The sequence below is a fragment of the Myotis yumanensis genome, unplaced genomic scaffold (genome assembly GCF_028538775.1).
Source record: "Myotis yumanensis isolate MYYU_CA2020_CCGP unplaced genomic scaffold, mMyoYum1.0.hap1 SCAF_15, whole genome shotgun sequence".
Taxonomy (NCBI): Eukaryota; Metazoa; Chordata; class Mammalia; order Chiroptera; family Vespertilionidae; genus Myotis; species Myotis yumanensis.
Window position 1 is genome coordinate 2008529 of NW_027223766.1, and position 13621 is coordinate 2022149.

At 51.9% G+C, this 13621-nt stretch overlaps 1 protein-coding gene across 1 annotated transcript in view; it reads left to right on the forward strand.

The window, feature by feature from the left end:
• The first annotated feature begins 237 nt into the window (after window positions 1-237).
• Window positions 238-13621, forward strand: part of MMP16 (matrix metallopeptidase 16) — a 156820-nt gene continuing 143436 nt past the window's right edge. Inside the window, exon 1 of the mRNA XM_070391840.1 lies at window positions 238-587. Within this exon, the coding sequence (XP_070247941.1) occupies window positions 456-587 (132 nt within the window). The 5' untranslated portion in view covers window positions 238-455. The remainder of the gene's footprint in view (window positions 588-13621) is intronic.

The window sequence follows — 13621 nt, forward strand, 5'->3', positions numbered from 1 at the left end:
GCTGCCGTGCAGATCTGTGTGTGTCTGTGTGTGAGATGTGCGTGCTCGCGTGCGTGCAGCTGTATGTGTGCCCGCGCAAGGCAGGGTGCGCGCGCGTCCCCGCCCGCCGGCGCCGCGGACCCGCGGGAAGGCAGGGGGCGGAGCTATGCAGATGGAGGAACGTTCCGGGGGACGCGCGCCGCGGAGGCCCTTCCGCAGGAGCCCAGCCGGAGGCGGCGGGGCCGGCGCACGCGGGGCAGGCGCGGGCGGGACGCGGCGCGGGGCCGGGCCCGGCACTCGGCAGCGATGGTGACCGCGGGCCGCCGCTGACCTGCCTGCGTGGCCCGGGCTGCCGAACGCGGCCCAGCCCGGCGGCGGCCGAGAACCCGCGGGCTCTTCCCACCGGGACTTCGGAAGGAAACGGAGGGAAAGGGGGCCGCGCCGGGAGCTCGCGCGTCCCTGGAGCGCGGTCCACTATGATCCTCCTCGCCCTGGGCGCTGGAAGGCGGCTGGACGTCCTGCATCCCTCGGGGGCGGTTTTCTTGCAAACCTTGCTGTGGATTGTATGTGCTGCCGTCTGCGGAGCGGAGCAGTATTTCAATGTGGAGGTAAGGACCAGGCGGCCGCCTTCCCGGCTGGGCCGCTCCTGACACTCTGGAGTCCCCGGGTGCTGGCTGCCCAGAGCCGCCGGGTCCACGGCGTCCCCTCCAGCCAGACAGACCTAGTTGCGCTTCTCCATCTCGGTGATGGATTCGCGCAGACCAAGTCCGTTATCCCCGCGGCACAAAGGATGCTTTGAGCGGTGCGTCCCGCTGCCACCGGGAGAGGCTGTCGCGGGCTCAGGGAGGCAGCTCAGCTCCAGGTCAGGGTGAACCAACTGCTCAGGACGCAGGACCCAGGACCAGGACGGGCTTCTGGCATGCCGGCGCCTGGGCATTGTTCCGGGAAGGGAACCTTTCCCGTCCGAGGCTAACAAAGGAGGTTAGCATCACATCCGAGGGCAGGGGGACACTTGCTCCGGGTAATTGCGCTGCTTTGTGACAAAACACTTGACCAGACGGAGGCGTTTTCTGTTTAGACCTAAGTTAATGCCGGGGACCTGGAGCTGGAGACACGGAGGACGTGGCATGGGCCCTTTTTGTGTGTCCTCCTCCCCTCCCCCGCCTAGAACATCAACGTGGCCCAATGGAATAGTTGTGAGGTGTGTTTTTAATTTGATTTCACACTCCTCTGGCAAAACAGCCAGGTTTTGGACAGTCCTGGGCTTTGCCTGGACAGCGCTGGAATCAGACAGACCCAAAGCCGGAGGGAACTTAGGGGCAAGGACTTAGACCTCTGCCAAAGTGGCCTGCTGGCCCCCACTGGCACCGAAGCCGCTGGTAGCTGGTGTCCGCCTGGGCTCCATAGGCTCACCGTGCACAGGATGGAGAAGCAGCCAGAGGGTCTCACAGAAAATGCTCCGTTCACTGGGTCTGTCTCCTGACATCTCAGGAGAATTAGGAATGAGTCTGAAGGATCCTGGCATGTTTTTTCTTATGTTGCTGACCCTTCCAAGCTCATGACCACTTTGTTGGGCGTGTGTTTGCACAATAGCAGGACCTGTTGCACAGCATTTGAACAGTTTCCCTGAACAGACCGACCTGCACAGTGCCCGAGTCCAGGTGCGAGGGCACGTGCTGCCGGTACTTCCTCTGGGTTTCTGGAAACCATGCTCAGGGCTGTGCAGTAAGTGTGGGTGGTAGAGAAACAGTATTTGAAAAAGTAACAACTATTATTGAATGAGTGAAAGAAGTTTACAGATGTTAAGGATGATGATATTATGCAAAAACCCCAACTTGAGAACCAAGGAGGGTTAACCCTTTGAAAAATACCACTTTGTTTTTCTGGATTGGAAGAGAGATGGGAAGTGCTGAGTGTCAGACTGTTCATGATGGGAAATGCGAACTTAGGGAGTTACATGCCACGGATGGAGGCTCGTGGCAAATTTAAATCAGGAGGTCATGTGTTTGAGAGGAGGATGGAGTGAGTGCATGGGCTGGAGGAAGAAGGTGGCAGGCTGTCAGGTGCAGCCTTATAAGCAGCTGGTGCTGGTGGGGTGGGGCGCGGGCGGTCTGCGGCCAGGGAGGCCTGCTGGCTTGGAAAAGGCCGAGATTGATGTGCAGACATGCTTGGGGGTAGCATCAGTGTTTTCACGATGAATAATTTCCCTTTTGAGGCTAAACATTCATTTGATTGTATCTCTTCATAGTTGGAATCCCTCAGTCAGCGCAGATATTATTATGCAAGAAAAAGTTATGCTTTTACAAAAAATATTTTTAAATTTCCATTATATCTTCTCTTTTTTCAAGATATATGGAGGAGTGGTTTATGGAAAAAATACGCATTTTCCCATTTTTAGAGCTTTTAAGTTATTCCATCCATATTTACTATACTATGCAAAGGTTTAATTATTGAAAGATTAGAAGTGAGTGTTGTCTGAGATGTAGAAAGCTTTTCTAATGGAGATTTGTGATGATTTAGAGATTGTCTCTCATGATTTGTGTTTTCCCCAAGCAGTTTTCTTCACAGCACTCGGGCATGGCCTTCCTTGGGGTTAGGATAGTGAAGGGTGACCGCTCCCTTTCCAGTCCTGAGTGTGGCCGCTGGTTGGGTCAGCCCCTGGAGAGACTGGCAGGCGGAGAGGATCCAAAGGGAGTGTCTGCCCTCTGCCTGGCACTTTTATTAGCTGCTTCTTGTGGCAGGAAACCCTGATGGGAAACAGGCCCTTGCATCTTCTTCAGAGCGGGCACAGCTGGTGCTCCTCCTGCTCCAGTGCGAAGCAGGGCCAGGCTTCCTGTGGGCGACGGTCAAGGGGGGCCTGCGTGAACAGGTGGTGTCCTCAGCGTGGAGCTCTGAGCACCGCGTCCTGGGCGCACCCCGTCCTGGGCGCACCCCGTCCTGGGCGCACCCCATCCTGGGAGCACCCAACCTGGGCGCACCCCGTCCTGGGAGCACCCCGTCCTGGGCCCACCCTGTCCTGGGCGCACCCCGCCCTGGGAGCACCCCATCCTGGGAGCACCCAACCTGGGCGCACCCCGTCCTGGGAGCACCCCGTCCTGGGCCCACCCTGTCCTGGGTGCACCCCGTCCTGGGCGCACCCCACCCTGGGAGCACCCCATCCTGGGAGCACCCCGTCCTGGGAGCACCCCGTCCTGGGCACACCCAGTCCTGGGCACATCCCGTCCTGGGTGCACCCCGCCCTGGGAGCACCCCGTCCTGGGAGCACCCCGTCCTGGGAGCACCCCGTCCTGGGCCCACCCCGTCCTGGGCGCACCCCGTCCTGGGCGCACCCCACCCTGGGAGCACCCCGTCCTGGGAGCACCCCGTCCTGGGAGCACCCCGTGTCCTGGGCGCACCCTGTCCTGGGAGCACCCCGTCCTGGGAGCACCCTGTCCTGGGCACACCCAGGCTGCAGGTGGAGGGAGCTCTGGGAGAGCCTCCCTGCTCACTGAGATTGCAGTGCTCTCTTCCTCAGCAGCATCACCAGGCGGGAACCCCATCCCAAGTTAAGGCTTGAAGTCTCTCTTTCTCCTGGAGGTGGGAGGGTGGGTGGTGGCATTCATGCTAACTCTTTCCAGTCTGATTTCTAAGAGCACAGACACTGGAAATTGTCAGTCTCAGAACCAGAGGTGTGTGTCATGGGTGGGAGGAAGCCTGGGCCGGGGAGAGAGTGTGCACACTGGTTTGGTTGTTTTTGTTTTTAAGAAGCAAGCGGGGATGCGTGCAGCTGAGGCGGGTCAGGCGGGGGACACGCCTTGGGCCCTCCCTCCGCGGGGAGCCGGCGCCCGCCCTGGGCCGTCTTCTTGGTGTGCGTGTTCAGAGGTTGGCCTGGGGTCGGGTCCACCTCGGGGCCGCCGCCGTGGAGGACTTCGCAGGGCACAGGGGGTGTCGCTGGCATGACCGCGGCAGGCGGTGCCGGTCGCTGGGGGATGGCAGCCTGTGGGCGCAGAGCCCCGATGTAAGCTCCGAAAGGTCATTTTGTCGCCAGAAAACTTTCCTTGTCTTCGCGGGACTCCGGATCCCGGTGGTTTTGTTTTGGTTTTACACTGCAGACCTTTTCGTGGTGAGATTTGAATAGTTCGTGATGCTACTAACTTTCATCAACTTGACAGCTTATCAAATGTTAAATAATTGAGCAACATATTTTTATTATTTTTAAAACAATAGCACACATTTCTAATGAGGAAATTATTTGAAGCCAATTTAATGTAAAATCAAAACGTAATTGTCTGGTGCACTTATCAAGGCATAGGAAGATGAGTATTTTGTTGTGACAAAAATCTTAATAAAGGAAAAATGATTTTGTTGTTTTTAATTAAAGAGAGAAGAGAGATTCTGGATTTCAAAAGGATATTTTATGACAAATGCTATGAATCGTGAGTGCAACTATTTCCTCTGCTTTTCCTGCAACGTGTTCCTTTAACTGCATTAGGGTTCACTCACTTCTGTCGGGTCTAGGTCCGGCCGAGCAGCCTTTCTGGGAGGAGCTCTGCTGCTGGAACCTGGGTGGTGAGGCACGGAGAGGACTCTGTCCTGCGGGTTTAACATGGCGTGTGTTGGCCACTGGTTTCAGATCCGCTGTCTCCCCCTCATGTCAGTGGGCAGCGTTATTCGGTCGCGGAAGGATGGTGTCCGCACGGCCGGGTTGGCCTCCTTGAGCAGGGACTCTCACTGCACCCACCGTGTCTGCTGGCCAGGGCCGGCAGCAGGGCTGGTGCATGAAGGTTCCGGCTGTGCCAGGCTCCAGCTTCACCCGCAGCCCAGGGCCCTCAGAATGTCAGAGGCCAGAGGCGTGACCAGGAGACCAGGAGGCTCTGTGGTCCTCCGCCCTCCGCTGCTCCTGCGGGCCGCTCTCTACCTGCCGGGCTGTTCAGAGCTGCCTGTCAGGACACCCCAGTGGGGGCATGCATGAGGCCCTGCAGGTCAGCCCATGCCAGCCAGGCAGGCTGCCTCCTGCCCGTGAGGACCCACAGCCAAGAGCCGCCCGCCCCGCCTGGCCGCACCGCTGGGCTATCTCAGCCTCTCCCCTGTCACGGAGGTTAGGGTTGGGTTCAATAACAGCTTTTTCTTTTTTTTCCTTAATCTCTGGAGTCAGGTTGAAAACAACAAATGTAACATTTTTACTTTCTCTTACTCATGCTCTTTCAGGTTATTAACAAGAAAATTGTAATGCACTTGCTTATTGGCATAGTTCTTCTCACTAAAGTTGGATTGATCAGTCATTTTATATACATGTTTTTCACAGCCCACTCCAAGTGTTACCTTTTCAGAATATTTGATAAATGACCAATTGCAATGATTTCAGAACCAAAAAGGAGCCATTAAACATTTGAATAATTAATTAAATTTATTCGGTGTCAGAAGAGTAAGATTTCTTTTTTATGCTCCTTCAGTATGTAGATTTTGAGTTGAGAAAGTAATTTTTCATGTTACTCTCCATCACCATATATTTTAAGTGTCTGTGAATGAGCAATAGCCATTGCATTTCTCATTGTGGGGAAGTGTAGGGATTAAGAGCATAATTTTGGCACCACATTGCTGGGTTCTACTCTCAGCCCTTCAACTTACAAGTACATTATTAAGTCAACAAGGACAATTTAATTAATCTCTGTGGACCTCAGTCTGCACATCTATGAAATGGATCCTAATAGTATCTGCCTTCTAAGGTTGCTTTTATGATTTATATCACATTAAATAGATGGGTGGATGGCTAGAGAGATACATAGATGTATAAAAAATAGATGATAGATAGATAAGAACATGCCTTCACGTGATTAAACACAATACTTTTTCATTATCATTATCATTAATAAAAAATAAATGGTGATTCAAAGGTAACTGGCATGATAGTATTTAATTACACAAAAGTCTATCAGGTTAGGACATACCACCTGGTTCAGGAAGATTTTCTTTTCATGCTTTTTTAATTTTGAAAAGTGTAATCTACTGAAAGCCAACCAAGCCAATACCAGGACATTTCCTTCCCATGGGTTTTTCTTAGACAGTTTGGATCAGCAACGTGATTTTCACATTTTGTCTTGTCATCTGCGACTATCATAGATTGTTAAGTTCAGCTCACACCTTCTTTTGCAAGATTGAGTTTGCTGAAATCTGTTCATTTTTCCTAAAACCGTGGAAGATAAATAGGCCTTTATGAGGTGAAGCTTGTTTATTTTAACTGGCTCAAGGCCCACATGCCTCCGACCCACAGGGTAGGGTTCCATGTGTTCCTTAGAGCTCGAGATTAGACCCCAAATCCAGAGCATAAGAGTGTTTTTATGTTCAATTGCTAGAGGAAGGAGGCGGCTGAGCAAATAGGTATTAACGTCTCTTCTTATTGTGGAGGAGTGTAGGGATTAAGAGCACAATTTGACAATGAATTTGTTTGAAAACACAACACACTTGACCATGTCCCCTTGGAGTAGAGGGTACTGAGCGGTGTGGCGTCGGGTCCGACCCAGGACAGGGTGTGGGCCTAACCTCGGTTCTGGGCTCACATGGCTTTGATCTTGGAGAGTCATTTCGTCACTGCTTCTATATGTAAACATGAGGACTCAGCTAAGCCATCACGGTGGCCATTCCAAACTTGAAATTCTGTTCTGTTTAGCCTCTGGGCTGTAGTTTACATAGTGGAAGGGGAAATACACCTGTTTACTATTTAAGTCTTGGGGCAGCTGGGTCACAGAGGCGGGTGGAGATGTGCTTCTGAAATGCACATAGTGATGTGCAGACTGTTTGGCTTCCAGCTAAGGTTTGTCATCGTCCGTGGTGACATGGGGTGCGTTGTGTTGGAAATAATACTGGCCTTCTGAGGAGTCAAAACACCGACAGCAAATTATATGTAATTTTAAAATCAATTTTTGGCCGAGGTAGGCAACTTAAAAAATTTAATGTTAAAAACATGGCTTGATATTAGTTTGAAAAAAATACACCATTTCTAAGTGGAACTTCAATCATAAAAAGGCAAATTGGAATAAGAGCAAAATCTGATTTTTGGGGGGATACGAAGGGTCTTGACATTCAAATCCACCCACCTGCCTGTCTGTCCACCAGCGGGAACGTGGCGTTTCCCGGGCGATGCGTGCATTCCGCCGTCCCTGCCGCCCTGTGGAGAGTGACTTTGGCACGTGGCTCTGGGAGGGTTATTTCTGTGCTTTACAACACTTTTGCTTTTGAATGTGAAAAATCAGATTGCATTTGTTTTAAAAAATGTGCAGCTGATGTGAACAGCAGAAATACTTCACGCTACAAGGACGAAATACTAAGGAACAATGGGTGGGACGCCTGCTTTCCCTGCCTTCCTGTGGCTTTTTCCTGGGAGAGTCATGTACAGATTTTCCTGAAACCACATGTGATTGCCCCCCCCCCCCTCCCCCCGCCGCCGGCAGTTAGCTCCAAACAGCGCTCTCTGTCTGTGTTTCACCGCGACTGTTGGCACCTGCATCCTTGGGTTTGGATCCAAGGACTGTCTCCACGAGCCACATACCAGGAGCTTAGCCAAGAGTCTCAGAGCCACGCCACCTTCCATTAAGTCAGCGATTTTCAGCCAGTGTGCCATGGCACTCGGGTGTGCAGCAGGAAATTAAAAAAATTAATTTATTGATTTGAGAGAGAGAAACATCAATCTGCTGCTCCACTCATTTATGCATCATTGGTTGGATCTTGTATGTGCGCTGACCAGGGATTGAACCCACAACCTTGGCGTATTGTGACCACAGTGCTCTAACCCACTGAGCTACCAGCCAGAGCAAGAATTGTTAAGACATGCAGGGGCACTGACCTCTTTTCCCTTAGATTGTCAGACAAAAAAATGACAACAGCCAACACAACACTAGCCATAAGTGTGAATGAATCAAAATTATACCCACATTTTGTCTGATCGGCAAAAAATATATTTTTTGGTGTGCTGCAATATTTTAGTAATTAGTTTGTGCCCTTTTGATGAAAAAGGTTGAAAAATCCTGCAGTAAGTGACCTGAGGTGTAGAATATAAAGGAAGGCCAGGGGGCGCTCGTGAGCTGTGCACGGCTGCCAGTGAAGTGGAAGGACCTGGTTTAAAGTCAAGGACATGGGGGCAATCAGAGTCTCCAAGTGAATCCTAGCCAATCACAGAGCTTAAGAAAATCAGGAACCGCGTGGCTCATGATTGAAGATGTGAGCTGGGTTTGCTGAGAGCCACTCAACAGCTCTGATTGCATATTTGATGAACTGGGAGGAAACTAGCATTTCTTGGCCATGGCCCTGTGAGGAGGACTGTAGGCCGCCCGCCATGTCCCCGCCTTGGGTGTGGTTGGCACCGTACACTATAGTGACCGAGTTTCCTGCATTCTTATTTCAGCTAAAAGGACGATGCAGTCACAGTTAATACAGGTGGGAGACATTTAATTTGATCCTGCCTTTTAGATTGCGTATAGCAAACATTCCATTTCCAAAGCATTTGAGATGAAAGTTATATCCTTCATGTTTACCATACGACTCTATTGGATAAATATTTTTCAACAAAAGCAGATATTAAAACATAGGCTTTACTTATTTCTCTCTATAAAAATATATAAGAAATGAGCCACAAAAATGGGAGCACTGTTTTTTCTTCTTTGATGGGAGCCTTGCTGATTATTATGATTCCGATGGAGGTCAGGGCCTGAGAAGAGGCCATGACAATGCAGTGGGGGTGCCAACCTTATGATACTGTCCCCCACCAGCACCTCCCTGTTCTCTTAGTGCTTTTAAATCTAGTTGGTTCTGGGGAGCAGAGGTGAGTGAGGTGAGCCACATTCCTGCAGACACACGTTCTTGGGAGAGATGGCCTCAGAGTGAGGTTCAACTGACAGACACCCCATGGCCTCCCCAGGGAGCGGGGGTGTGTGCAGGGCAGGTTTCTTGGTGCCTCAGTTAAGGGGCAGCATCGTCCCTTTTCTGGGGAAGCTGGGTTGGAACGTGATCTCCTGCCCCGATTGCACGCACTTGAGGTGATGCCAGAGGCATGCTGCCCACACTCAGAGCCCGTGAGGTGTCAGTGGGCACTGTTTCCACGGGAACTTTCCACACTGGACGCTCTACACGTGTTAACAGGTCCCATTGCTTGTAGGGATTAGTTCCTTGGGCTTGTGTGAGGCTCTGATGTCCCTGACTTGTCCGTCTGCACACCATTGCCCGCAGCTCCCGCTCACGGTCCCACTGCCTCTCCCTTGGGCTCAGTTCCACTGCAGCCAAGGCTTAGAAAGCGGGTGGCTATCACCTGTAGCCACCCCACCCCCTCTTTCATTGGGAATAAAGTAGAATAGGCTCATTACTCCCAGAACCCAGTGTGTGCGCAATGATTTGCATGAGATTGAGGACAAAGCCGCGGAAATCCCCTCCGAGGTACAGAAAACACTCGTGTGGAAGGTGGGGCCGTGAATATCGCAACAGCTCGGGTTCAGCGACCCTGTGTTTGCTCCGTCGAGATCCCTACGGCTTCCTCCGCAGCCTCGCTGGTTCTGACCTTTCACGCGTGGATTGTGAGTGGTACGGGTTGAACGGCACAGTGGGATGGTGACAGCATCTCCTGAAGGCAGCCCGGGGCCTCCTCCAGGGATGACCGCTGGGCAGAAACGTTTCGTGCCAGCACCACTGTCTATCAGACAGGGTCCAAACGGCCCTCCAAACGGGAGCACCTGGGGTTGACCTCGACCGCCTGCTTGGTGCCAGTAGAGACCACGGTAATCAGGTCCACGTTTGCCTCGTGCCTCAGAGATAATCAGTCACAGCTCGCACAGTTGGTGGGCTAGCCCTGCTGCTTCTCTGAATCTGAGGCACAGAGAGGTTAGGAATTGCTGAGACCTATGGGAGCAGCTCAGCATCACCACTGCTGGCGGCTGCGCAGCCCAGGCTCCCACCTAGGATTCCAGGTGAGAATCAACATCCAGGTTCCAGAAGACAGAGTGATTGGCTCCATCACTGTCTTTCTGTTGCACGTGGAAAAGGGGTGTCACTGTGCACAGGGACCCTGCTGTCTGCTCTGCAGGCTTGCCTGGTAACAGCTGAGTAGGCGCTGTGGGTTCAGTTGTTGATTCTGAATCAACTCTTGGCTGATCAGGATGGTTTAGTGATGTTTCACTCATTGGAAAAATTGGTAATCCAGGTGGAATGACATAGGGTATTAAATCTTGAATTACATATACTGTTGAATTATATACACTATTATGTCATCTTGAATTACATGTTATCCACTCACAAGCATCACTCCTTTGTTCAAAAACTGAGACATGGAAGATATTGAAAGAGACTCAAGTTGAACTTTTAAGACATCAAAACGACAGTATGTGAGATTAAAGATGCACTGGAAGTTTAAGCAGATTTCACATTACTAAAGGAAGAAAGAGTGGACTTGAAGTCAGCAAGGGAAGTTATTCAGAGTGAAACAGAGAAAAAAGGACATTTAAAAAGTGAAAAAATCATCAGTGATGCCTGGGACGGCTTTACGTGGCCGATAATGTATAACTGGAGTCCCTACCAGGAGGTGCAAGGAGAGTGTTTGAAGGTAAAATGAATAAAGCTTTTCCTATTTTGGTGGAAAATACATAAACTCATATATCCAAGAAGCTCATGGTTCTCAAGCACAAGACTCATGAATAAAATGACACCATAATCAGATTGGTCAGCTGAATGACAAGGAGAAAATATTCAGAGAGAGAGAGAGAGAGAGGAGACAGAGAGACGGACTTTACATATAGAGGAATAACAAAAATGACAGATTTCTTGTCAGAAATAATGCAAACGAGAAGACACCAGAGGAACATCTTGAAAATGCCAAAAGAAAAAAATAACTGTCAGCTTGGTATTTTATACTCAGTGAAAGTATCTTTCAAAAATGAAGGAAAAGTAAAGACTTTTCCAGGCTCACAGAAGCTGAAAGCCTTCCTCCCCAGTCACAGGCAGGACATGAAATGTTAAATGCAGTCCAGAACCTGGAGACAACCCGAGGCCTACCACACACACACAACAACCTCCAGCGGCATTCGGCTTAGTCACCATACATGGCACAGCATGAATGAATCTCAAAATCACTGTAAGTGGGTGGAGGCAGACCAAAGGTGCATGTCCTTGAGATTCCATTTATAAGAAACAAGAGGCCCGGTGCACGAATTTGTACACCAGTGGAGTCCCTTGGCCTGGCCTGCGGGATCAGGCCAAAACTGGCTCTCCGACATCCCCTGAGGGGTCTCAGATTACGAGAGGGTGCAGGCCAGGGAGAGGGACCACATCAGTGCATGATCTGGGCCAGGGAGGGATGTGGGAGGTTGGCCAGCTGAGGAAGGATCCTGGGAGGGCTCCAGGGCATGTCTGTCCCATCTTGCTCAGTCCCCATTGGCTGGACCCCAGCAGCAAGCTAACCTACTGGTCGGAGTGTCTGCCCCCTGGTGGTCAGAGCACGTCATAGCTCTGACGGTTCAGTGGCCTTAGCATATTAATTGCATACTAGAGACCCGGTGCACAAAAATTTGGGCACTTGGGGAGGGGGGTCCCTCAGCCCGGCCTGTGCCCTCTCGCAGTCTGGGATCCCTCGGGGGATGACCACCTGCTGGCTTAGGCCTGCTCCCCGGGGGATTGGGCCTAAGCTGGCAATCAGACATCCCTCTGGCAGCCCGGCAGCCCTCGGGGGATGTCCACTTGCCAGCGGGGAGCAGGCCTAAGCTGCAGTTGGACATCCTTAGTGCTGCTGAGGAGGCGGGAGAGGCTCCCACCACCACCGCTGTACTGGCAGCCATCAGCCTGACTTGTGGCTGAGCAGAGCTCCCCCTGTGGGAGTGCACTGACCACCAGGGGCAGCTCCTGCATTGAGTGTCTGCCCCCCGGTGGTCAGTGTGTGTCATAGTGACCAGTCATTCCCAGTCTTTCTGCTGTTAGGGTCAATTTGCATATTACCCTTTTATTATATAGGAAAGAGGCCTGGTGCACGGGTGGGGGCCGGCTGGTTTGCCCTGAAGGGTGTCCTGGATCAGGGTGGGGGTCCCCACTGGGGTGCCTGGCTAGCCTAGGTGAGGGGCTGATGGCTGTTTGCAGCCAGTCACACCCCCTTCAGGGTGGGGGTCCCCACCGGGGTGCCTGGCCAGCCTGGGTGAGGGGCTGATAGCTGTTTGCAGGCTGGTCACACCCCCTTCAAGGTGGGGGTTCCCACTGGGGTGTCTGGCCAGTCTGGGTGAGGGGCTGATGGCTGTTTGCAGGCTGGCCACGCCCCCCGGCGACGGAAGCTCCCAGCCTTTCCTTTTTTTATTTATTTTTTTTATTCTGGGATTTATTTACCTTCTATAATTGAAAGTTTGTTGCCTTCAGTGGAGCTCATAGCCCCACGGTGGGAAGCTTGGCTTCCTGCTTGTTCCAGTTCCATGGCCACGGCAGGCTGAAAGCAGGTATCTGGGGTTTATTTATCTTCTATAATTGAAACTTTGTTGCCTTCAGTGGAGCTCAGAGCCATCCGGGAAGCTTGGCTTTCTCCATCACTGGAGCAACCAAGCCTCAGCTTGCTCCAGCTCCGTGCCTGCCGGCTGCCATCTTGGTTGGGCTAATTTGCATATAGTCGCTCTGATTGGCTGGTGGGCGTGGCCTAAGGCATAGCAAAGGTATGGTCAATTTGCATGTTTGTCTTTTATTAGGTTAGATTACACTTTGATTTGTTGAACAGATGACCAGACGACCGGACACTTAGCATATTAGGCTTTTATTATATAGGATGATAGTAAACCAACGCTAATCTGTAGCAAGAAGAGCAGGTCAGTGCTGGCCTGGGATTGAGCGGGCAGGAGCGAATGGTGACAGTGGCTGGAGACTGGCTGGTGGGTGGGGATGGTTTCAGTGTGCCTGCCGAAGCTTATCGATAGTGCATTGAAAATGCCTTCCAGCTCTCAGCCCACAGTACCCGACCTGAGGAACTGCTCGGATAAGGACTGGAGGGGGAGCTGGTTGAGGTGGGAGAGAAGTTGCAATCTGCCTTCTCAGTGTTGGGCGCATAGGGCGTGGTACTGCACTCCTCTGGACCGCTCCTTTGGGCTGTGTGTGGCCTGGCACTGACAACGCCTGCAGGAAGACCACTGCAGTGTGCACCTCCAGCTCACCTCCCTTCGCTCAGCTCTTGCTGCATTCCCGCCCTCCCTGACATGTCCTTCCTGTGTGTCCAGGGCCCAGCATTTCCTCCTGTCCCTCAAGTGTCTGGCACTGCCCACCACTTGGTGTTCATGTTGGGAGAGTGGGCACCATGGCCCACTTCCAGCCCCGCTTCCAGTCTCCCTCCCTGTGAGGTGCATCCTCAACATGTCCATGCGTGTGGCCTGTGCTGCACCTCTCCCGAGCCTTGTGTCTGGTCCTAGGTCCTCGGCCCCTGTCACAGGGCCTCTCGTGCTCATACAACTCCCCTCTCCAGCCTCTGCCCCCTGGGATGCAGCCTGACCGTCCTCGGACTAAGGCCCCTGCGCAGGCCTGGAATGACTGAGTGCTCTGTGGTGTACATCCATGTCCATGGATAGGACTACATTTAAATCTGGGGAACTTTCAAAATATTTATTTAGAAATTCATTTAAAAATAATAATTATCTTAACGTAGATAACATTTTTATGAAAAGTAAAT